This window comes from Macaca thibetana, chromosome 13 (genome assembly GCF_024542745.1).
Source record: "Macaca thibetana thibetana isolate TM-01 chromosome 13, ASM2454274v1, whole genome shotgun sequence".
Lineage (NCBI taxonomy): Eukaryota > Metazoa > Chordata > Mammalia > Primates > Cercopithecidae > Macaca > Macaca thibetana.
The window spans coordinates 98,108,269-98,134,199 of NC_065590.1; the positions used below are offsets into that span (position 1 = coordinate 98,108,269).

A 25,931-nucleotide genomic window follows, 5' to 3' on the forward strand; every position below is an offset into this window, starting at 1 on the left:
TTACCTAAGATTGCACTGAGATAGGGGCTCATCAAACACATTTTTGGTCAAATGTCTTAATGATAGTGTTAAAATCAACGTTGAGTTAAAGCTGAATATCATCCACTCAAATCTCAAAGATTTCTTTGTCTTCAACTCCTGAAAATGATCAACAATGTCATCTAATCATTTCTGCAAACATTTGTTTCCCTCCGTAGATTCAAAACAATAGGAACTATCTTATTAAAACATTTAAAGACTTAATTTCAGGTTTGATTAGTGAGAACAATACATGTTTTAGATACTCCAGTTTTCTTTAACACTTTCCTTTTTTCTTCATATACTTTATGTATTTTATTGTGTATGATTCATTATGGATATTATTATGTATGAGTTTAGGATTTTTTTCTTCTTGCCATATTGAGATGTCAGAGCTAAATGTTCTCCTTTTAATTCATTCTCACAGGATGTGTAGAATTCACAGATAGAGCTTTTTCATGAAAAAGGCTGTTTTTCGTTACTTGAATGGAACTAAATAACTCAAAATCAAATACAGCTCCTAAGGGTTGTTTTGTTTAATGTTGGCACACTAAACAAGCTTGCAAATAACATATTGTGAAATAATCGAATCTCTTAATGACTTGTTTAAAAATTTGGCTCAAAGGATCTAATGTTCTAAAAGTTGTCATATAATGAAGCTTTCTCAATACTCACATTAACTTGTTTCCCTAGTCTCAGTTATAGTATTTTATTTTTGTAATAAATATTTAAACTGATACAATAGTAATATATAAATCATATAAAGTCATTTATTCTTTACACTCCAAGGTAACTGTAGAGTGTTTATACGTATTTGAAAGTTGATGTTCATATAGTAACAGTAAATATGAATGACATGCATTGTTTGTATTTTTGATGTTACTTTGCTGATCAGAAATGATGGTAGTTTAGGCTGTCAGATGGTCACTGACCTCCACCAATTTAAGGATGCTACAAATGACCAGCAAGCAGACATTAGGCCAAAACCCAAACCAAAGCAAAATAGCAGGGATTTGGGCGTAACCACGGATAAAGCCAAAGTTCAGTTCATCTGTACCTTAAAAAGGGAGATGAAATGAGGTACCTCATAATGTTTTTGCTGTTTGAGAGCTAATTCTTCTCTTATAACATGCAAATATATTTAACATTTTTGCTTTTCTAATTTCATTTGTGTTTTCAGTAATGTGTTACATACCCTAGTAGGGAACTGAATTTAGTTTGTATGTTTCTCATCTGATTTAGAAAGTAATACATCTTTATCATATGAAACTTATAAAATAAAAAAAGTATGAATAGAAAATTTAAAAATCACCCATTACCCTTTAGTCCAGAGACAACTTTTGTTAATATATTTATATTAGAGTATGTGTGTATGTTGAAACAAAATTGGGCTTATACTGAACATAAAATTTTTGTAACCTGGCCACCACGTTGTGAGGAATCCCAGGTTATATAAAGATGCCTTGTGTAGGTGTTTGAACCTACAGGCCCAGCTGAAGTCCGGATGACAGCCAGCATCCACTGTCTGACATGTGAGTGAGCAAGCCTTTAGATAATTCCAGTCTCTTATGCCAAATAGAGAAACAATGAGGTATCCATGCTGAACCTTGCCCAAATTCCAGATTCTAGAGCAAAAGAAATGTGAGTGTTTTCAGCTGCCAAATTCAAGGGTACTTTTTAGGTCATCACCGTTTTCATTTGGCAATCATATATATTTTAAAAATTTTAATTGAATCTAACTTAAATATGGTGAAATGCATAGACGTTAATTGTGCAGTTTGACCAATTTTGACAAATATGTACACTTGTGTAACTCATATCCTGTGTAACCCTAGTAAAGGTGAACATGGTAGGCCAGAGTGAGCAAGGCGTAAGTGTTTGTGTCACCCTAGTAAAGGTGAACATGGTAGGCCAGAGTGAGCAAGGCGTAAGTGTTTGTGTCACCCTAGTAAAGGTGAACATGGTAGGCCAGAGTGAGCAAGGCGTAAGTGTTTGTGTCACCCTAGTAAAGGTGAACATGGTAGGCCAGAGTGAGCAAGGCGTAAGTGTTTGTGTCACCCTAGTAAAGGTGAACATGGTAGGCCAGAGTGAGCAAGGCGTAAGTGTTTGTGTCACCCTAGTAAAGGTGAACATGGTAGGCCAGAGTGAGCAAGGCGTAAGTGTTTGTGTCACCCTAGTAAAGGTGAACATGGTAGGCCAGAGTGAGCAAGGTGTAAGTGTTTGTGTCACCCTAGTAAAGGTGAACATGGTAGGCCAGAGTGAGCAAGGCGTAAGTGTCCGATGATGAGTGGAAAAGACTGGGAGGACTTTGGTCATAATATAAATATCATAGGAAGCCATGAGATTTTTGAAAATATACTTTTAATTTTAGAATAGTTTTAAATTTGCAGAAAGTTGTGAAGATAGTACAGAGAGTTTCCACATACCCCATGTCCAGTTTTTCCTCTCGTTAACATGTTTCATTAGGATGGTCATTTGTCACAGCTGGTGAAACAATATTGATACATTATTGTTGACTAAACTCTATACGTTATTTGATAGATTTCTTTAGTTTTTACTTAAGGTTAAGGTCTGTATTAGTTAGCTTTCATAACAAAAACCATAGACTGCGTGGATTAAACAACAGAAATTTATTTTCCCACAGATCCAGAGGCTGGAAGTCTGAGATCCAGGTGCCAGCACGGTTGGGTTCTGGTGAGGGCTCTCTTCCTGCCTTGCAGATGGCCACCCCTGGGGGGTGTGCTCACCTGGTCTTTTCTAGATGTGTTCTTGGTGAAAGAGAGAGCAAGCCCTCTGTGTCTCTTTTTATAACGGCACTAATCCAGTCAGGCCAGGGTCCTACCTATCCTCACAACCTCATCTAATCCAAATTAACTTCCAAAGGCCCCCATCTCCATATGCATCACATTGGGAGTGAGGACTTCAACATATGAATTTTGGGGGGAAACAGACATTCAGTCTATAGAGTCCTTTTGTGTTCCTGGATCTTATGCAAGTTACTGTATTACCTTTTTCTTTCTTTCTTTCTTTCTTTTTTTTAAGACAGAATCTCACCCTGTCGCCCCCAGCCTAGAGTACAGTCATGTGATCATGGCTCACCACAACCTTGACCTCTTGGGCTTAAGTGATCCTCCCACCTCAGCCTCCTGAGTAGCTGGGACTGCAGACTACGTGCGTCACGAGGCACGAATAATGTATTTTTTGTAGAGAGGGGATTTCACTTTGTCGCCCAGGCTGGTCTCGCAAGACCTGCCTCAGCCTCCCAAAGTGCTGGGATTACATATATGAGCCACCATGCCTGGCCCATATTACATTTAGTCATTGTGTCTCCGTAGCTTCCTCCAGACTGTGGCAGTTTCTCAGACTTTACTTTTTTTTGGTGACCTTGTCAGCTTTGAGGATTACTGGTCATGGATTTTGTAGAATCTCTCCGGTGGGATTTATCGAATGTTTTTCTCATGAGTCTGTGCTTATTGGTGTTTGAGAGGAAGACCACAAAGATGAAGTGTTGTTTTCATCACATCATTCCAGGCTATGTACTTTCAGTGTGACTGATCACTCTTGATGTTAATTTGATCACCTGGCTGAGGCAGTGTCTGTCAGATTTCTCCACTGTAAAGTTTCTCTTTTTACTCCCACTTTCCATATTGCACTCTTTGGAAGAAGCCATTCTGAGCAGCCTATGCATAGGGATAAACTGTGGATGCTTTGAATAGAGGAATTAGCTACTCTGGTTTACGTCTGAAGAAGCTCTCATTACTGTGTGGAGGGCAAGAGTTGAATCAGGGAGGGGAGTTGGCTTGTGATCACAGTAGTCTAGGCTTGGTGATGGTGGTTATGGTGGGTGTGGTGAAGAGTGGCCTCATTTGGGATATACTTGAAGGTAGAACTGATATGACTTACTGGTGGATTGAATGTGGTTATGAGAAAAAGAGAAGACTCAAGGATGACGCTTCCTAAGTTTTTGTCCTAAGCAGCTCAGACAGATAATTGTGGGGAGCTAGGGGAGAGGGTGGGGAGGACTGGAAGAGAAGTGGCTTTTGGAGCATGGGAAGGGGTGGATGTGAAAGGTTTTCCTTTGGGCTGTATTAAGTTTCAGATGCTTGTTAGACTTTGAGGTATAAACATGTAGACCATTGAAGATGTGAATCTGGAGTTCAGTTATAGATCAGGTCTCAATATTCTATTTGGGGGTCACACATTTTGTCTTTAAAGAATTCCATGTATTTTCAGAATAAAAATTTAGTTTGATAGAATAAAGAGCTTGTGGTAATTCGACTCGAATTATGAAAAAAATTTAAATCAAACTTTTTTTCCCCCTGAAAGCATTGTGAAAAAAGGGTAAAATGTAGATGATTTTCAATCAGCATCAGTGTGACCTGTCTGTGTCTGACCTAAGTCTCAGCTAATATATCCAGTTGAGCAGTGGAAGATTAAGAATTTGATTTGCATGTCTTAAAGCCGTTGAGAAAAGGAACTAGACATTTTAGGTTTTTTTTTTTTTCCCTAAGGAACTATATGCATATATTTTGAGCGTTACATTTTTTTTCTTAGAGGGAAACTAGTCAGGAGTGGGAGGCCTCTGAACAAGCTGCATTCTGTGTAGCCGCCAGCTTTTCTTTTTCTTTATCCAGGAGAACGCTGGCCTTCAGCGCCTCTTTCTGCTTCCCCTCGTTCAGACCAGTGGGGGCGACTGGCTTTCCTGTCTGATTCCTCGTGTTCTGGTAATGAAGATAGGGAGGCTGAAGGATTGATATTATTTGGCTCCCTGTTTAGAAGGTAGTTATGTAAAATTAAATAAAATTTGGCCAATACCACTTACAACTTTAAGTTGTTGTAGAAATTGATTCATTATTATTCAGAAAAGATAATTTTAAGTTAATAATACTGGAAGAATTTATGGGTTTTTTTCTCTTCCCTTCCCTCCCCCCTAGTTCTTTATTTATTTTTAGAGGTTTTTGTACTAGTACATCCTCCCTTTTCTGGGGAGTTGATTTGAAAAATTAGATTTGCAAGAGAATGTATGCTTTTAGAGGATGATGAAAGCAACTTGCACTGCAACTTAAGGAAAACCCTTTTCAGCTCCCTGCATGCCCTATCTAGACCCCATCCCAGAGAGGAATGACTTCTGGAATATTGTGTTAATCATTTCCTTGCCTTCTTCGTAATGTTAACCACAAATGTTTATATGTATGTGGTAATAAACATGAAATATACCATCCTAACCATCTTTAAATGCACAGCTCAATAGTGATAAGTATATTCACAGTGTTGAGCAGTAGATCCCCAGAACTTTTTCATCTTGCAGAACTGAAATTGCATATTCATTAAGCAACTCCTTGTTTTCCCCACGTCCCAGCTCCTGGCCTTTTGTTTTTATGAAGTTGACTGTTCTAGATACTTAGTGTAAGTGGAAACCTATAGTGTTTGTCTTTTTGTGACGGTTTAATTTCACGTAGCATATGTTTTCAAGGTTCACTTATATTTTCACATAGGAGGTATGTTATGGGACCTCATAAAAGCCGGAATTTCCTTCCTTTTAAAAGCTTAATAACATTCTATTCATAGTTCTTAATTTCCATGTGATTGAAATTATAACATTTTATTCATGATTTGTGATATTTTTGTACTTAGTTTAGGAAAATATTCTGTATGCTGAGATCATAAAGATATCTTCCTATATTATCTTTTTAAGAAATAATTTTTATTTTAAAACAATATTAAACTCACAGAAAATTTCCAAGTACAGTTTAGAGAACGTTTTCCTGAACCATTTGAGAGTAAGTTGCTGACTCGTTGCCCCATCACTTCTGAATACATTTGTGAGATTTCCTACAAAAAAGGACATTTTTCTGTGTAATCTCAAAATGACTATCAAAATTAGGAAATTAATACATTTCTATAATCAAGTCTTCAGATTTTAAGTTTTACCAGTTATCACATAAAGTCCTTTTTAGCAACAGCATCCAGTTTAGAATCACAGGTTGCATTTAGTTTGCGTGTCTCTTTAGTCTCGTTAAGTCTGGAACACTCCCTTTATTGAATTGAGAAGTATTCCTTCTTCTTCTGTTTTCTGGAAGGGATTGTGTAAAACTGGTATTAATTCTTTTTTAAACATTTGATAGAATTCTCCAGTAAAACCATCTGGGCCTAGAGATGTTTTTTTCTAGGAGATTTTAAATTCCAAAGTGTTTTGTTAACAGTTACAGGGCTATTTAAATTATCTATTTCATATCGGGTGAGTTATAGTAGTTTGAGTATGGAATTGGTGCATTTCACCTAAGAAGTTTCCATTTTAGCTAATCTGTGTGCAGTTTTATTCTTCCTTACTTTATATAGATATATTTGTAATGAAAATACAATATGTATTTATGAAAATAAATATGTATTTTACATCTGTGTCATATACTTTTATATCTGTATCATATAATTTGGATCAAGCTCTGGATGCAGTCAGGACCTGCACAGATGGGAGTCTCAGTGACCTGTAAAGTCTGTGCCTTTACACACTTCAGAATTTGCTATGCGTGAGTCTTCTGACCGTGCAGATAGTTGTACTGTGGCTATTCTGTGCACACACCTCATTCTATTTCAATTTTTTTCCTTCAAAACAGTGTGATACAGTGAAAATCAGATTTGCTATGGTCCCTGCCCCCAGGTTGCTTAGAGTCTCTGAGGGGTTATGGAGAAGTAATTAGGAAATTGGGAATCAGAGTGGTTTGTGTTCTGATGAGGAAGGGACAGGTCCTTATGAGAACACAGAGAAGAGGTACATGTTTTATTCTCCTCTGCGTCTCTAGCACCGGGTACAGTACTTGGCACATAGTAGGTTCTCACTAAATCTTTGTTGAATGAATGAATAAACTCAGAGGTGGGTTGATTGCATGGTCACTTTTGGGGAGATCTTACGTCTGAGCTAAGTTAGTGATATCCACTGGAAGTAGATGGATAGAGGGAATTCTCCCAGGTGGGTGCAATAGTACGCAGTGTCATAGAAGCAAAGAAAGCTTAGCGATCTAAACAGTTGTCTAGAGGTAACTATTTGCAAGTGAGGAGTGGTTTCCAAAAGTGATTACAGACGGAGGACTAAGAAGAAGTTACTCTGACCAAAGTGTATATTGGACAAGGTTAGCGAAGAACTAAAATTGATTTTTATGGATTAGCATTTTTGGTTCTGGCTGTTGTTTACCATTGTTAAGTTTAGTTTCTAATATAACTTAAGAATAATGCTTCCCAAATGAATGAGAAATATTTTTTTGTGAAATGTGGTACAGCTTTCTCCAGGTCTTACCTAATCATCTTACTCAGACTGTCTTTGCTCGAAAACAAACCTTTCCTATGCTGTAAGTATGTCTGTGATAAATCATGAGTTGACTGCTCATACTGGTGGGTCATACATGAGCATTTTCATGTGCCAGGTACTGTATTGAGACCCTGCTGTGGGTTACCTCACTTAATCCGGACAGCAGCCTATCCGAGAGGAAACCAAACCTGGGTTCACTCCCACTTTACAGAAGTAACTAAGGTTTGGGGAAGTTAAGTGGTGTGTACCCAGCGTCACTTTGATAAGCCCACTACTCGTGTTTGGATCTAAGTCTGTCTGTCTTCATTAACCATTGAGTTTTGTGTGCTCTTTCCAAGGTTTCATATGTCTTTTTATTAAATAAAAAAGACCTGGGATTTAGTTTTGGGTACAGATCTTTAGAAAGTTCATCAGTTAAATAGGGAAATAGTTTGTAATGAAGTAACATATTAGGACACCCCTAAAGCAAATTACAGAAACCCACTTCAGCTATAGCCAACATGGCTGGATGCAGTAAACACTGTGTTCTTCGTCTCCGTCTTCCCTCTTTTTTTCTTTCCTATTTCCCCTCCCTCCTTATCCCACTGCCCCACTCCCTCTCTCATCCTGCTTTTCTTTGAGTGTTGGCCCATTCCCTCCTGTCATAGAAGCAGCTCATTTGAAACCAGTTCCACTTGTGATCCTGGGAAGGGAGATCATCGTCTTCTCTGAGGCTCTGGCAGAAATGCCCTAGGGAAGACTCTTGTTCCTGGGGCCTTGGGCTGTGACAGGACTTTGTGAAACTACATGGAATGGGGCTGTTGGGGGTGACAGAATATCCTTATTTCATCTTAATAAGACATATTCGATGGCTGAAAGCTATAATTATTATGTAAAGATAATGCATAGTATATTTTAATAGATTTATCAAGATATAATTCACGTACCATACAACTCGCCCATTTAAAGTGTACAATTCAATGGTTTTAATGTACTCAGCTGTGCACCTATCACTGCTGTCTAACCTGGAACATTTTCATCCCTAAAAGAAACCTTATACCATTAGCAGTCACTCCCCATTTCCCCAAACCCCTCAGCCCTAAGCAACCACTCGTCTACTTTCGGTCTCTATAGGTTTGCCAGTTTCATGTAAGTGGAATCATACAATATGTGGTCTTTTGTGTCTGGCTTCCTTCATTATCATAATGTTTTCAAGGTTTATCTTTGCATATCAGTGTGCATTTCATATTGCTAAATAATATTTCATTATGTGGATATACCACATTTTATCCATCTGTTGATGGACATTTAGGGTGTTTTCACATTTTGGTTATTATGAATAATGCTGCTGTGAACATTTTTGTAGAAGTCTTTGTGCAGATTTAAGTTTTCAGTTCTCTCATATATATACCTAGGAGTGGAACTGCTGGATCATATGCTAACCGTGTCTCACATTTTGAGGAACTGTTTTCCAAAGTGGCTGTACCATTTTATATTCCCATCAGTGGTGTGTGAGAGTTCCAGTTTCTCCACATTTTTGTCAACGCTTACGATCTTTTTGATTGTAGGCCTCTTGGTGCATGTGAAGTGGTATAATTTATAATATTTTATGAAAAGGTTGTTTTGTTTTTTAAACACTTGCCTGTTTACTTGTTTTTTTTGGTTTGTTTGTTTTTTTGCCTTGTGTTGGAGCTCTCCCAGTTGTCTCCCTGAACCTTTTCCACCTTAGTCCAGGTGGCCAGGTAGGCAGACCATGTCACTCAAAGGATCAGAAGTGCATGTTTGCTTGTTTTTCTTTTTCTTTATAAACTTCATAATCTACAAGTACAGATAGGGATTATTCTTATTTTCATATTAAGAAACTATGGCGTAAAGAGGTTGTAAATGCCAGAGGTTTTTTGGTCAGGGCTGAAACAAGGGTTTGTCGTTAGGGTTGATTGAGTGGTGTTGAGTTGCTTGCCTCAGATCTGCTGTTGTCCTCCTGCTGTGATGTGGTAGGTGCATTCCTGTGGCACACATTCCCACTGTGTTCACTGTGTTATATGTAGTTCCCACAACCTAGTTGCATCTCTACTGCTTTTTTCCCTAGAAATGTGAGGGCAAGAGTAATGTTTTAGGAATAATCTTTATTAAATTGTTCACAAACTTGACTACTTTAATTTTCATTAGTATAAATTACTTGCAGCACACCAGAACTGAACCATTTTTCTATGATTCACAATTGGTGCCTTTGACTACTTAGTTATGATGACCTTTATCGGCTGTGTAGGGCTATTTAACATTCACCTTGGGGTTGGTATAAAATGTGATATTCTGGCAGTCCATAGTCTGGGATGCACAGATGGTTTTCCATCTGTGGCTTTCTCCCTGGCCCTAAAGAGACTCTATTGTTAGGGGTATTAGTAGTGGAGTCTGCATTCCAGGACTCCATGTTGAGTCTTGTGTTGTCAGCACAACATGAAAGAATCTATGTTGATCACACCTTATGCAAGAATCTATGTTGATCTCTTGCCATCGATTTGCCACATGCCACTGTATAGTTTGGAAGTCAAAAACTTGTGATTTAGAATTGCTGTTCAGCTCATGCTTAATATTATAATGGCATCAAGCAGTAGCAAGAAGAGATTACACATATTGGCTGTACCCCCTAAATTTGGAATAATACAGTGATCTGCATAAGATAAAAGGAAACATGAGCTTGCAAGTATCTTAACACATACTTGTTAAGCTGATAATGTGCTGGGACTGCATGCTGGAGGACACAATAAACAAAACAGATAAAAATCCCTGTCCTTATAAAATGTACATCCCAGTGATTAATTTAATGACTTCCTAAAAGATCAATTCATCATATGCGACATTCAGGCAAAATAATCAATTGTGATTTCTTTTTGGTAGCAGTTTCTGGAAACTTTAAAATTCTAAAAAAGAAAAATAAGAAATTAAAAATGCCTAAATTGATTCATTTAGATAGTGTATTATGTAAGTGATTATTGGTTAAATATCCCAAAGACAAGATACCACAGATCCCAATCTATCCATTAAAAGTTAGTACCTTTTGTATTGACCCGATCCTTCTTGAAGAGTGTACTATTTTAGTGGGAAGCAGTATAATTTCAAAATCACATCATCATATCCATAAGTTGATAAGTTGATATTGTATCTAATGGAAATCTGATGATAATGAGGCAGGCCAGTAGAGGAGTTTTTTTTGTTTTATAGAAGCATAATTTGAAGATGTGTAAAATTAGCACTCTGGAAATTGATCTTTATTTTTAAGTATTAGGTAGTGTGCTGATGTTGTAAAAAAGGTTTGAGGAAAGCACATCTCACACATGAGTGTGGAAACCCAATCATCACACTTAGGAATTTAAAAAGGGTCAAAATAGATGTCCGCTTCCCCGCCCCTTTTTTTTTTTAAGATGGGTGCTTTTTAAATTTTTATTTTACTTTAAGTTCTGGGATGCAAGTGTAGAATATGCAGGTTTGTTACATAGGTATATGTGTGCCATGGTAGTTTGCTGCACCTGTCAACCCATCATTTAGGTTTTAGGCCCCAATGCATTAGCTATTTGTCCTAATGCTCTCTCTCCCCTCATTCCCCACCCCCTGACTGGCCCCAGTGTGTGTTGTTCCCCTCCATGTGTCTATGTGTTCTCATTGCTCAACTCAGGTGGATGGATGCCTTTTACCCCGTAGTACCTAGGCACTTGGAGAGGAATGCTTTCAAGTTAAATTAGGAAAGGATCACAACTCTTATTTGGGCTAATGTTTCTGATGGTCATAGCAGGAATGAATGAGTGAATAGATAAATTTTATTAGCATAAATAAATGAATGAGTGAATAAATTTTATCTAATTTTTTTAGATAAATTAGTAAATTTACTTATTATTATAAATAAGTAATTGTTTACAAGATAATTTTAGATGACGAAAAATACTGTAAAGTCAGTAACATGGGGTCCATGACAAGTGATTGGGGATGCTGCTTTAGATTGTAAGGTCTGTGAAGCTTTGGAAGATGTTATGTGAGTTGTGAATGGTGAAACATCTGTGTGCACTCCAGGTGTGGTGGCGGGGAAGTGTCAACTTTGGGTTGGAAGTGAGTTGAGTGTGTTGGAGATGGTCAATATGTTGGAATATAGCCAGTGAGAGAAACTGTGTGAGATGAGGCTGGAGAGGTGGAAGGGGCCTTGGCCTTTTAGGGCAGAATAAGGAGTGGAGATTTTATTTTAATCATGGCAGTCTGTAGAGTGTTTTAGGTCTGGGGATTGGTGGCCTCATGTCTGTGGCTTCTGTGTAGGGACTGACTGGTAGAGGCAGGAGAGGAAATGGGGACCTTAAAGAGCTGTTGTCCAGACAAGAAGCCATCACAGTCGTGGAGACAGAGCCCGGCCCAGCTTTGTGATGTGCTTTGAAGACAGAGCTAAGAAACGTAAGTGTGGATTCCTTGTGGAAGGCAGGTGATGAGGAGTCAGGGGTTGATTGCTGGGTGTTGGTCGAAGTGTGATGGTGCAGTTACTGAGATGGGTCAACTTGGAGGAGAGGTTGGTGGTGAGGGGAATCAGCAGCTCCCTTTTGGCCACAATAAATTTTAGATACTTATTAGATATTCAAGTGAAGTGGTTTAATGGGCAGTCGAATAAATGTCTGAAGTTCAGCGGAGAGGTCAAAACTAAAATGACAGAGGATGGTGTCAGCAACATAGAGCTCACTTCAGAGCCATAGGACTGGACGAACTCCCCATTAGGGAGTGGGCTCTGCAGTTTACTTCCTTAAACTGAGAAAGTTGGACGTGATGGTCTTTAAGGTCCCTTTTTTTCCCCCAAAAAATTAGATATTCATCGAGTTCTAGGAGCCTTTGTAAGAAACTTGAAGTGATGAGAATTTTCTCTAAAATGCTCTAGCTTCTTTTAAGCCATGGAAAGGATGAATGGGGAAGAAATATAGACATTTCAGTATTCCACATCTGTATTCATTCCACAATTGCTTGTCCACAAAGTGTGATATGTAACTTCAATGAAATACCCTTCTGAGAGGGAAAGTAGTATCAGTCACATTGCAAGGTTTTCAGTTGAACCCAGTGGTGGTCAATGTGAACTTATTTTTGTTAGAAAAAATGTAAACAGCTTCATTGAGGTATAAGTGAAACCCAAGCTGTACATACTACAAGTGTAAAATTTGGTGTTTTGACATAGGTATCCACCCATAAGGCTGTCACCACAATAAAGATGATAGACATATCTGACACCCAACAGTTTCCTTGTGCCCTTCAGTACTGTCTCCCTTCTGCCTCTCCCTGGCCTCCATCCTCAGGCAACCACTGATAAGCTTTTTGTCACTGTAGATTAGTTTGGGTTTTCTAGAAATTCATATAAATAGAATTATGCAGTAGGCACTCTTCTCTTCTTCTGGCTTCTTTGACTCCACATAATTATTTTGAGATTCATCCATGCTGTTGTGTGTGTCAATAGTTCTTTCCTTTTTGTTGCTAAGTAAGTCATATCCTATTGCATGGCTATACCAGATTCACTTGTGCAGTCATTGTGAAGTTAGACTACTTTCTTTTTCCCTTCAGCAGGTCTTCTGATTTGCTGGTATTGTTTGTAACCACCTAAGAGGTTAAATGTGTAAATGTGCACACACACAGACACGCTCCGAACTTGCTTTATGGAAGGGCTTCCTTGTTCTTGTATTCATCCCCCTTCTTGCCATTCAGGGATGGGCTGCTTGGCTTTTCATTTGTCAGAGCAAGCTTGACAGTGTTTGGAGAGGAAGCAGGCCCGTCCTTTCTGTGCATCTGTGTTCTGCGTGGTGTTTTGGGATGTGTATGTTGTTGAGCCTTACTTATTTTTTATCTGGCTTGTATTTATTTCAGTAGGTCGCCTACTGAAGCTTCATAGTTTAACCCTTCCTTAGGCTTCATGGTTTAGCACTTGTGGATGCAGTTAATCTAGTACCTTTTAATTTCATAGGAAGTGTAAATAAATTCCTTCTCAGTTCATTGGAATTTTTTATAGTTGGTTAAGACAGAGATCAAAATGAGACAAGCACTCATTAGCCTGGTAGGTAGGTGCCTACCTTTAATCTCTGTGGTGCTTTGATTAAATCACTCGCTTTCTGCTTCTGTTTCAGTGCATTTGGAAAAACTCACTGCTTTTTGGTTTGTATGGATGATCTGAGAATATATTTAGGGATTTGTGAGTTAATCAACCTTTGGGAGTCTGGCTGTTTTTAACAACATCAGCTTTAGCGTGGAGTTTATGGATGTCTGGGCTGTAGATTGGCAGTTCTCTGTGCTGTTGTCTGGGGAGGAAGAGGAGAGGATGTTGTGTCTGATGTACAGGCTTGTCCTGGCAGAACAGGGCTTCTTGCTGGCTGAACCCAGTGTGTTTGGTGTAGGTGGGATTAGAATGGGCAGTGGCCATATAATTCAGGAGATAAGAAATAGCCTTAAGAGAGGCATGCCAAATAAATCTCTCTACTTTGTGTTCTCATGATGCTATTTCTCTGCCTAACATAAGACTTAGTGGCCATCATTTTTTTTTGTATTGTTCATTTAATTGTCTTCTTTTACTGGCCTGTAAGTTTTGTGAGTACAAGGAAAACCATGGTTGTGTTGTTCATCCATTGTACCTATACAAGAAGTGTTTACAGAATGTTGTTAGAATGTGTCCTTATGCTTCTTGTATTTATTTTACATTTGTGGTTATAAAGTTTCTAGTTGTAGCAATTAATGTTAAGAGTTTTAAGCCCTTTAGGAAAGATGGAAGATAAATATGAGCTGTTTTATTAGTCTGCTCTCCTTGATTTTAAGCAAACTCTCGAGGCATGATTCTGGCCCCCACCCCCTCACCCCCATTTTCCTTTCAGTGAATGAAAGGCACAGATGGAGCCAGGCCTTCCACTCAGGGATTGGTAGGAATGCATAGATGAATACAGTTTGTTCCCAAGCCATCAGAAGCTCACAATCAAAAAGGAAAGTCAGACTCATAGGCCAGTAAGTTACAGTTTAATATAAGCACATACAGAAATTACTTTAAAAGTATTTTGGGATCCCAAAAAGTATGAATAAAGGTTCTACTTTCTAGGTTCAAGAGGTGGGTAGAAGTGACCCCATTAAGTAAAACAGGAGATCCAGGAGGAAACGAGGCAGATTTGGCAAGATGGTGACATTGGTCAGGTACAAGTACAGTAAATAATTCAGTTTTGGGATGTTCTCAGTTTGAATTTTGTGCAGTGTTGTTCTTTTTAGGTAATCTGTAGATTTTTGTGTTGGTTTATAAAAAGCGCTTTCCCCAGTTGGTAGCTTTGAATTCGTCTTCGTTATTTGTGAGGAGGCTATACTTTTTGGATTAGATATTCCCCGTTACCTTACCAAAGTTGGCTCTAAGTAGTTGAGCCAACTGTCTGCTTACGTTATGCTTGGAAAAAGTGTTTTTTCTATGACAGTGACCTAGAAATGTTTGAAAATGTTTGCATCCTTTAGGGTGTGGTTGCCATTGCATAAAATGTACTGGGATGAAACTGGCAGATTCAGTATAGGGAGATGAGGTAATTACTATCTTAAATGCTGGTGCTCAGTTTCTTGTTGAGAAATTTGAAAACAAGCATGTATTTCTTAAAAAATCATCTATTTGGGAGTAGATAATAAATGCCCATGTTGCAAAATATCAAGGGAGATGGGTACGTAATGAGAAATAACTCTCCCTTTTACCCCATCCTCTGGATTCCCAGGTGCCTTTCCCCTTCCGTGTGTCTCATGTACATGGCAAAGTCCACAGGCGAAAAGCAAGTATCTTTGTTGTATCCCTTTTTAAGAGTGAGGAAGACTTTCCCAATAATCCCTAGCCATATTTCTCATTGAACAAAATTGCAGCACAGTTACAGTCCCAGAATTAGTTGTTGGTGATGATTGGTTGAGACCAGTGACTATTCATCCCGTGAGACTAGGGAAGAGTCTAGCTTTTCTTAAAACACATGGCTGCCTGGTCTGGTTACTGAACAAAATCTGGTTTCTCTTAGCAGGGAAAAAGATTACTGCTATGGGGTATCTAAAAGATCATTACATCTTAGTGCTTTGTACTTGGTACAGGGCTGCCTCATTCTTTGTAATGGCTAGAGAACATTCATTCCATTCACTTCATGTACATGCTTTAGCAGTCTCTGTCTTTTCCAATTTTTCTATTATCACCATGCTGCAGTACATGTTTATAAATGTAAATACATCATCTTCCCTATTTCCAAATTGTTCCCTATTAACATTGTATCAGTATATATTAAATACTTCCACCAACAGTGTTCAGTGTGCCTGTTTCCTTATACACTTGACAGTGCAGAGTACTGCTGAAGTCCATCTGATAGGTGAAAATGTTATTTTACTCTTATTTTAATTTCCGTTTCTCTTATTATAGGGTTTGGGCATCTTTTCTTATGAATGAATCATTTGTGAATCTTTTTCTGAGACCTGACTATGCCTGTGCTCTGCCTACTTTTCTATTAGGTGGTTACTGTGTTTATTATTGACATGTAGGAGCTTTAGATAGATTAAAGAAATCAGCTCTTGGTGATATGACTTATGTTACGGCTTTTAAGTTTGTTGTTTGTCCTTTGACTTTGCTTATGGTGTTTTGCCATGAAGGAATTTTTTATATTTATGTGATGAAATTGTATCTATTTTTTTATTGCTTCCAAAGTTTGTGTTATACTCAAAATATTTCAGATATTACCTTTATCATATTCTGAATACCCAGTATGCATTTGGATCTATCACTGGAATTCTAGTTATGTTTCACTGATCTGTCTGTTCATCTGTTCATCTGTTCATCATTCTAGGTTTTAAAAAATGTGTTCTAGTCTCTGAAAGGAAAGTCATAAATTTTCTGGCTATCTCACATGATTATATTTCTATATTAGTTTTAAAATCAAGTTTTCTTTTTTTAAAATCCTATTGACATTTTTATTGTATGGACTTAATGATTAACATAGAGAGAAAGTAACATCTTTATGATTCTGAGTCTTCTCATCCAAGAAAGTTTTGCGTTTCCATTTATTCGAGTGAAGCTCTTTGAGCAGGGTATCTCCTTTGGACAGTTATGTGAACCTCTGTTTCATTAGAGCCATTACGTATTTTTTGTGTCTATTTATTACAGTACATGGTGTTACTATTAATAATAAGGTTTAACAAAAAACTAAAAGTCAGTATCTGTGTAACCACCCTGGGCAAAAAGTAGAAATACTCAGCCCACAAAAGCCCCTTGTTGTCTGTCACTATTATAACCCGTTCTCTCCCTTCATAGGTAAACACTTTAGTGACTTCAGTGATAGTCATTTTCATGTTCTTCTTTATAGTTTTATCAATTATGTAGGCGTTCCCAGACAATATGGTTTATTGCTTGCTGTTTGGAACTTTTTGTGAAATACATTTGTATATTGTATATATTCCTCTGAATTGACTTGAGATGTATGGTTTCTTCTAGAAGTTAGTTTCTTCATCTTCATTGTTTTGTGTAATTTCCCATTGTACAGATAAACCAGAATGTATGTAGCCATTTTGCTGTTAAAGGTTTTATTTTTCCTTAGCATTTATTTGGCTATTATGAACAACATTGTATTGAACATTCTTGTACATGCCTCTCCTAGTCCCCATGTTAGACACATGGGTATTGAGTGCTCTGTCATGGATAGGACTATTTTCAATCCTGTAAGAAAATACTGAATTTTTTTTCTAAAGCACTTGTTGACCATGTATGAGAAATCCCATTGCTCTACATTGTATTTGGTATTGTGAGACTAAACTTTTGGCAATCTGGTAGGTGTATAATGGTGTCTTATTTGGCTTTGTTTTATCTCATAAAGATGTAAAAAAAAATGGTTCTTTCCTTTGCCTTTGGGCCCTGTCATCTCTACTTAACTTTGAAGTTGGTTTGTCGCTGCGAGGTTGGTTGATGAGGACACTTACTTTCCAAACATAGCTGCACATAAGTTTTGCCTGGGAAATTAAAAAAAAATTCAAGGTCCCATTTCAAACTGGGGAATAAAAAGTTATGGAGCTAGAATCCAAGAATCTGTTTCTAACTAGCTGTTAGATGATTACTACACAGCTAAACTTCCACAGATAAGATCCCAGCACAGGGTCCTTGAAACTGAAGGTTGTTCTGTCTGTCTGTACTGTGTCTTCCTAGTCTGGTGAGTGTTTGGCATTTAAAACACACCTCAATTTGGAATAGCCACATATAATTGCTCATAGCCACATGGGGCCAGTGACTGTTATATTGAACAATGCAGATCTATTCAGTAAACTGCTCAGCAATAAGTGTATAGTTTGATACGCATTTTGAACTTTGATATACACTTTGATCTTTCCCATCAGGTTGTATACTTCACGCCTCCCCACGCCCCTTTCTATCAATGCAGGGTCTCACAAAGACTGGCTGTTCGCCTTGGGAGGGACTGGTTAAGAATATGTTACCGAAAATCCATTTATATTATTTTTAAAAATTAGAACATATTTTGTATTCCATCAGTAGAGATGTGGATGTAACAATTGATTTTTGGGGGCTGTTTTTATTGATTCGTTGAAGATTGTAATCACTTTGCACTATCTTAAAATTTAAGGTTTTTTTACTCCAAAATTATTATAGGTTAATTTTTGGCTTAGTGTAGAATGCTTAATTCTGATGTGGAGGTAATTAACAAGCTTTTGTTGGGCACGTGTGACAGTTGATGGGCATGTGGCTAGTGGCTATCATATTGAACGGTGCAGATCTTTTCAGAAAATCGCTCAGTTACATGTAAGTGTATGGTTTGATATGCATTTTAAATACCCCAGAAACTCCTTTCTCGTGTTCTAGTAAGAGGGAGGAAAGTTAAAGCATGTAAAGCTGGAGAAAATATACAATCTATTGTGGAGACAGAATGTAAATTTGTGAATAACATTTTTATATTTTTTAACCACACATTAATTAAAGTGTAAGCACCCTTAGTAAAAATTTAAAGATGATAAGATCAGGTTCAACTTTGGAACTAAAAGGAAAAAAGTGTAAGATGGAGGAGATCGCAGAGGTTGAGGTCCTACATCTGCCATACTTGCTGTTTCCTTTTAAAGTAGAGGTAACACTGGTCTCACATGAGCATTGAGGATAGCTTAGGTTTCCTGAAATGTAATAACATTTGTTATACAGAAATGGAAAATGTTAGCACTGGGAGCACTAAGGTATTTGGTTTAAGCAGGAAATAGGTATAGATAAATGTTTTAATGCCATAAGTGGGAAATTCAGAATTCCTGGTTTCTCTTAACTCAATGATATAACTACACTTGAACTGTTCTGTTTTTTTAAAAAACTAACCCAAAAAGTACATTGATGCGTGTCCATGTATTCATGTAATACAGTTGTATGTATACTGCAAAAATAAAAAGCTAAAGAGCTCGCAGACCATAATGGAAATCACTATTGGAAAAGACACCATAAAAAAAGATACAAGACTAAGCCATAGACTGACAGAGATGCTATTTGCAAAAGGTCAGTTTCAGATATATAAAGAATTCTTTTTAAAGAAATCAATGAGGCCGGGCGCGGTGGCTCAAGCCTGTAATCCCAGCACTTTGGGAGGCCGAGACGGGTGGATCACGAGGTCAGGAGATCGAGACCATCCTGGCTAACCCGGTGAAACCCCGTCTCTACTAAGAAATACAAAAAACTAGCCGGGCGAGGTGGCGGGCGCCTGTAGTCCCAGCTACTTGGGAGGCTGAGGCCGGAGAATGGCGTGAACCCGGGAGGCGGAGCTTGCAGTGAGCTGAGATCCGGCCACTGCACTCCAGCCTGGGCTACAGAGTGAGACTCCGTCTCAAAAAAAAAAAAAAAAAAAAAGAAATCAATGAGAAAAAGACAAGCTGATAGAATAATGGGCAAAGGCTCTAAAGGGAAAACTAAATGTCCAATAGACATAAGAAAAATATTCATCCGGGCTAGTAATCGGGAGAAATACACATTTAAAAAATAGAGAAATAATGTTTTACATTTATTAGCTTGGCAAAAATTAGTAGTCTTGACAGTACCAACTGTTGTCAAGAATGTGGAGCAGTGGAACTCACATTGCTGATAAATACTTAATTAGGAGAGCAATTTAGCAATACTTAGTCAAGTGGATGTTGCTTGACTTAGAGCTTCTACTCTGGGTATTAACATAATGAAATACAATACACAAGGTGAGTAAATAAGGTAGAGCCATGTGTATCAACATAGATAAATGTCAGCAATGTAATACTAAGTGAAAAAAATTGCAGAAGCTTACATTCAGTTTTATACCATTTTTAGTTTAAAATATTCAAAGCAATACCATATGTAAAATACACAAGTAGCAAAAGTATAAAAATATGCACGAGAATGCTACAACAAACTTAAGGCTAGTAATCTTTGTGGGAGGGATGGAAGGAGTAGGGCCAGAGGAGGGGTTTGCACAGGAGGCTTCATTGTATGTGTAGTATTAGAAATACTGGAATATTTCAAGTCCCTGTCGTTCTCCAATACCTCCTTCCTAGAGGTGACAGCATCTAATGATTTAGTGTCTAGTGTTTCTGGGCCTGTGCATATGGAAGTAGAATAGCATGGGCTCTGGGGTAAGGGTGCCTGGTTGTGCAAGGTGGCTATGATTATTACATGAACCCCTCCTTGTAAAGCACAGTGTGCTGCACTGCCTGGCACACATCTGGTATCTACTGAGCACCTACAATTAGTGAAGTATGATATATAAATGGACTATATGGAGACTATGTTAATGTCTAGCACATAGTGGGCTCATAATAAGTACAGAATAAATGCATATTTAATAAATGAATGTATATACATAGTTTGGATTTTTCTTCTATAACTCGTACCTTTCACTTACTAGTATTTCTTGGTAATCTTCCATATCGAAATATACAGATTTATAAAATTATTTTCGCCACATTTTAAAAAATCTGATTTTAATTTTTAGTTTCAGGTTGGGCGTGGTGACTCATGCCTGTAATCCCAGCACTTTGGGAGGCCGAGGTGGGTGGATCCCCTGAGGTCAGGAGTTCAAGACCAGCCTGACCAACATGGAGAAACCCCGTCTTTACTAAAAATACAAAAATTAGCCAGGCGTGGTAGTGTATGCCTATAATCCCAGCTGCTTGGGAGGCTGAGGCAGGAGAATCGCTTGAACCCGGGAGGCGGAGGTTGCAGTGAGCTGAGATTGTGCCCCTGCACTCCAGCCTGGGCAACAAGAGCAAAACTCCGTCTCAAAAAAAAAAAAAAAAAAAAGAAATTTAGTTTCTTTTTGTGACTTGTTAGTTTCTTCCCTCCTCCCACCATTTTTTTTTTTTTTTTTTTTTTTTTTTTTGAGAAAGGCTCTCGCTCTGTCGCCTTGACTGGAATGCAGTGGCGTGATCACAGCTCACTGCAACCTTGACTTCCAAGGCTCAAGCAATCCTTCCACCTCAGCCTCCCCAGTAGCTGGGACTACTGGTCTGCACCACCATGCCCAGCTAATTTTTGTATTTTTTTGTAGAGATGGGGTTTCGCCATGTTGCCCAGGTGCGAACTCCTGGATTCAAGTGATCCTCCTGCCTTGGCCTCCCAAAGTGTTGGGACTATAGGTATGAGCCACCTCGTTTGGCCCTGATTTTTGAACTGATGTTTATCTTTCTCTTACTGACTTTTAGGAGTTCTTTCTACCTTTTGAATACTAACTGTCTGTTACGTATCTCATGTGTGTATATAGGTTCTTTTTCCTTCCACGTTGTTACTTAGGATGTCTTTAGTATTTTTTTGTTGTTTGTAGAAGTTTTTTATTTTTATGTAGTAAATCCATTCAATATATAAAATTTATATTAAATTATTGTTATATCACATAAGATTATAATCTCTTACATTCTTGTCTAGGATATACATACATACATATATATATGTACTATATATATATATAGTGTTAGTTTTCATAGTTAGGTTATGCTGCAGTAATAAACTATCCCCAAATCTCACAGGCTCAAAACACCAAAGGTCCCTCTTGCTACTTGCCCACTCATGGACTGGCAGGGTAATTTGCTCCTCATCATTTCTGGAACATTGCAGATAGCACAACTCTGAAGATTCTTGTTCTGGCAGTTAAGTGTCCTGGCCGAGAAGCAACACACATCACTTCTGCTAACAATTCACCAACCAAAACTTGTCCCCACAAGGGAGTAGGAAATACATCCTCTGTCTACCCAGAAGGGGAGGAGAACCAGATATAGGTGACTGGTACTAAAGACTATTACAGTTGTGTATGGACCTTTATTCTGTTTGGGGTTTGTTTTTAAATGTGGTAGGCAGTATAATGTAGTGGTCAGGAATTCAAGTTCTAGATCTAGACTACCTGATGAGTAACAAGTTACACTAGTTAAACTGTTTCAGACTTGGTAAGTGGAGATAATAGTAGAGTTCTCCTCATAGGGTTATTGTGAAGATTAAATAGATTATAAATGTAAGGTGCTTAGAATGTTGTGTCAGCTTGGGTCCTCTGAGGAGCAGGTGCCAAGGAGCAATTAGAGAGCAAGTGATGAGCTGGGGAAGTTGTCTGTGAGACAATGCTCTGGGGAGCTGGCAGAGGGAGGGAGAGCTGTGGACTGCAGGACCGGCCCCTCTGGAGGAGAGGGGGAAGGAAGGAAGGCTGGGCAGGTGGAGGCACAGGCTGTCAGTAGTATGGCCTTGGCATGAGTCTGGGCAGGGAGCCTGGCTGTGGGGAAATGAAGTTCTAAGGAGGTCCCAGCATGGCCTTGGCATGAGCCTGGTGATGGGTATCAAGTGTGCTGCAGATGATGCTGCCAGTCAGTTATGCCCCCTGCGGGTGGAGATCTGAGGGGCGTGTACTCATACCTGCCATATAAGCACACGATTAATATTAGCAACGTGGCTTATCAAACGGGAGTGTAACTTGGTTTTTCCAAAAGGAAAAGCAGTTACCCCAGCTACATTAATTGGATAATCTAGCTTTTTTTTTTTTTTTTCCTACTGACGGGAAATGGAAATGCTGCTTTTCTGTAGATGTGAGATGCTCTATTTGTGTAACAGTCTCCTGTGGATGGCCCTGTGCATGTGTGCTCTGACAGTGTGTAGTGGATCTTCGTGTGTGCCTAAGCTCTTGTGCTTTTGTGCCACTTTATCTGGGGTAAAGTTGTAAATGTTGAATTTCTTGGTAAGGAATATTATGTTTTAAGTTTTGGTGGCCGTTGTCCAATTTTCTTTAAAGAGCTGTCCCAAGGTACAGTCAGATTAACAGTATAGAGCACCAGCTTCCTCATGTCCCCAGCAGCACTGAGAGGTGGAAGATAGTGCCTCACTGATGGTTTATTTCACACTTCATTACTTATAGTTGAGAGAGAATATTTTTCAGATTTTATTGGACATTGATATTTGTAAATTGTTCTTTCCTTTTGCCCAGTTTTCTATTGAGTGGTTCATAGTTTCTCATGGATATCCAAGAGTTCTGGATATGTAGAGGTGGAGGGTCAATCTCATCACTTTCTTGTTTTAAAAATCTTCCATGGTTTTGTCGTCACTATGGGCTCAAACACCTTGGCATGGCATTCAAAGCCCTCACTTCTGAACCACCCCACTTCCGACCTCATCTCCCATGATCCCTGGCCATGCGGTGCGTTGGCGCTTTCCTGTCTGTGTGCTTCCTTCATGTTGTTTTCTTCCTTAAAATGCCATTTCCCTTTTTCTCCAACACAGTGCTTCTCACACCTTGAGGATCATGAGAACCTATGTTTTCATTTTATTTTTTATGTATATTTTTGGGCCTATCCCCCCAAGGATTTTGATTCAGTGTCCAGAGTGAGGCCTGATCTCATTTTCTTTATCTGAATGATGACAATGTTGAAAAGAGATTTCAAAAATTCTGTACAATCCTATATGTGTGTTGTCCTTGACATACTCTTTCTTGGCAAGAATCATACTTTGTCTTGTAATGTATGAATAGATTGATATGGAACAGGGGAGGGGAAGCTGCCCCCTCCGATGGTTGTGGAGATGAGCGGGATTGGGAAGCAGTGCCCGCCTAGCTCGCCCCTCACATGCTTTGTGGCACGCACCCCTTCAGGCTCGCTCTTTTGTGGTGTCTTGAAGGATGTTCTATGTAACCATTAAGAAGACTCTGATGTTGGGTTGACGTTCCTTCTGTATATGTTTATGTTTTCCATTAGGTTCTAAAGTCATCCTGAGCTAGGACTGGGACTCGTGCATTTTTAGATTTCCCATGTTTGCGCATAGTAGATGCTTGGTAAATGTTTGCTATAATTAAATTAGGAGCTATCTGAAAAAGAAAGAAATAAGAGATATTTGAAACAAAGTTTTAAACTGTAAGAAACCATATAGATGTGAGTAGTTAATATGAAGAATACTGATTTTTCCATTTTATTCACTTTTTGCTTAATTAAAAAAATGCTGTTAGAATCCTTTAGAAGGCAAGAAGTGTTACAACTTTTGGAAAGACATTTTGCTTTTATTGAGTCTGTTTTAAAGAACAATTGTTTCTTAGACAATGTACAACAATGTTCTACTGTTTTTCTCCTTGAAATGTGAGAAAGAGAACATACTTGTCTGTGTCTTTAGGCAGAGATATCTCTATGGGTCTGTGGAGATAGCTACATGTAGATAGTGTGATTTGTTCACAATTTAGGTGCCTGAAACACTGATTGTTTTGTTATGTATTTTTTTGCAAGTTCCTAACGTCAATGGATTTTTTCTTTTATTTATAGACTTTAAGGCCTATTATTCCTAAGATTCTATGAGAATGTGTTTCGTAAGAGAGAAATGGAGATTTTTGGCCAGGTGTGATGGTTCATGCCTATAATCCCAGCCCTTTGGGAGGCAGAGGCAGGCAGATTGTTTGAGCCCAGGAGTTCAAGACCATCTTGAGCAACATAGTGAAACTTTGTCTTTCCAAAAAAATGCACAAATTAGCTTGGCATGGTGGTGTGTGCCTGTAGTCCCAGCTACTTGGAAGGCTGAGATGGGAGAATTGCCCAAGCCTGGGAGGTAGAGGCTGCAGTGAGCTATGATTTCACCACTGCAGTGCAGCCTTGGCCACAGAGCAAGACCCTGTCTTAAAAAAAAAAGGAAAAGGAAATGGAGATTTTTCTCCAGTCTGTCTTTACTTACCATGAGACATTCTTATTTTCTGTCTTTTTGTTTGGGGAGAAAAGAGCAGCAGCAGTCTTACCAGAGTGTATTTCACTTCTATAAGTCAAGAACAGTTTAGTTCCTAGTGAACTATGAGGAAATTTAAAAATTGAGGTTGGTGGACTTGAGCTTTTCGAAGGCTGCTTTGTCCCATATCTAATTCATTCCTTCCCCTTGGGAGCCGATCCTTGAGATGCCTCAGAGCTTAGCTGCAGATTCCCACTGTCCACAGTGGTGATGTTTAGGCCACAGTAGACTCCCCTTTACTCCCGTTGCCACAGACTGTCTTGCATCCCACCAGATCCTCCAGCCCCTGGTGCCCTTATAGTCTCAGGGTGCTTGGGGACTTTGACCCCTCCCAGAGCTTTTGCGAAGAAATTTAGTGCTCCTCTTTTTCACCAGTTACAGGGTTCCTTCAGTCATTAAAACAAGTTTCTCTTCCCCTTAACCCATAGGTGCCCTGGGCTTTTTGTTTCTGTGTCTGCAAACCAGTGTCAACCAGATTTTTCCAGGTGTCCTTCTACACCTCTCCCCACGTGGCCACACCTGTTCCCGGCCAGGTGTAGCAGAGACAGTATTGGTGGGCATTGGCCCATCACTTGGAACTTGAGGCTCATCCTTGGGATTTCCCTTAATTTTTGTTTTTGTTTGTAAATTTGGAAGGTCTTAATTTTTGTGTAACCTTTGTGTTTTTGTCCTGAGAATTTCAATGTAACATGACATGAAAAATTCAGGTCTGTGTTGCTAATACAAAATTTTAATTTTTCTTTACAGGTCAACTTTGTAGTGTGCCAACTCTTTGCCTTGCTAGCAGCCATTTGGTTTCGAACTTATCTACATTCAAGCAAAACTAGCTCTTTTATAAGACATGTAGTTGCTACCCTTTTGGGCCTTTATCTTGCACTTTTTTGCTTTGGATGGTAAGTAACTATTTTGATCCTTTTAAAATGAAGACTATTTGGATATATTTGAGAATTGAGTATGTGGAAAGATACAGTATGTAGGGTGTTGTTCTTACATTTATTTAAAACGTTTTTTTTCCAGGCCAACTTTTAAATTTCTATTTTTAAAACAAAAAACAACGAATGGGAAATGGGCTCTCTCTCTCTCTCTTTAGTTTAGTCTTAGAGGAAAATTTACTATTTATAATTTATGAAAAGACAGATGAAAAGTATATAAAAGCATTTTATCCTGTCATGAGTAGTTCTTTACACCTATTTTGCAAATCTTTTATACTGACAGAAAAGCCATTTAAAATGTGTTTTTGTTTGTTTGGCTGTTTTTTCTCTGGGCAAGTAGCTTTTAAGAGCCTGATAAAGCCTATGATAGAACTTTATTGCTATTTTTTAGATTCTGCCATTAGCAAAAAGAGGCTTTTTGTTTGTTCATTTATCTGTTCTTCATGGGGAAGAATTATTTATGATGGAAAGCTTTTATTTCTGACTT

The 25,931-nt window shown here is 38.5% G+C and overlaps 1 protein-coding gene and 1 non-coding gene across 7 annotated transcripts in view; one reads left to right on the plus strand and one right to left on the minus strand.

Annotated features, from left to right (window-relative positions):
• MBOAT2 (membrane bound O-acyltransferase domain containing 2) overlaps nt 1-25,931 on the plus strand; it is a 143,223-nt gene that overhangs the window by 14,607 nt on the left and 102,685 nt on the right. For 3 of the 6 annotated variants that reach the window (XM_050753917.1, XM_050753915.1, XM_050753920.1), the window contains exon 2: nt 25,260-25,405. Coding sequence is in view for 3 of the 6 variants with exons in the window: in XM_050753915.1 (XP_050609872.1) it covers nt 25,260-25,405 (146 nt within the window). In the remaining 3 variants the exon portion in view is untranslated. Of the gene's footprint in view, nt 1-766; nt 1,551-2,662; nt 2,713-20,697; nt 20,921-25,259; nt 25,406-25,931 lie in introns of those variants that run through there. The other 3 variants (XM_050753914.1, XM_050753918.1, XM_050753916.1) reach the window with 3 other exon arrangements.
• LOC126934574 (small nucleolar RNA U13) lies at nt 10,581-10,681 on the minus strand. The gene has a single exon (XR_007719036.1). It is a non-coding gene; the product is annotated as a small nucleolar RNA U13 (small nucleolar RNA).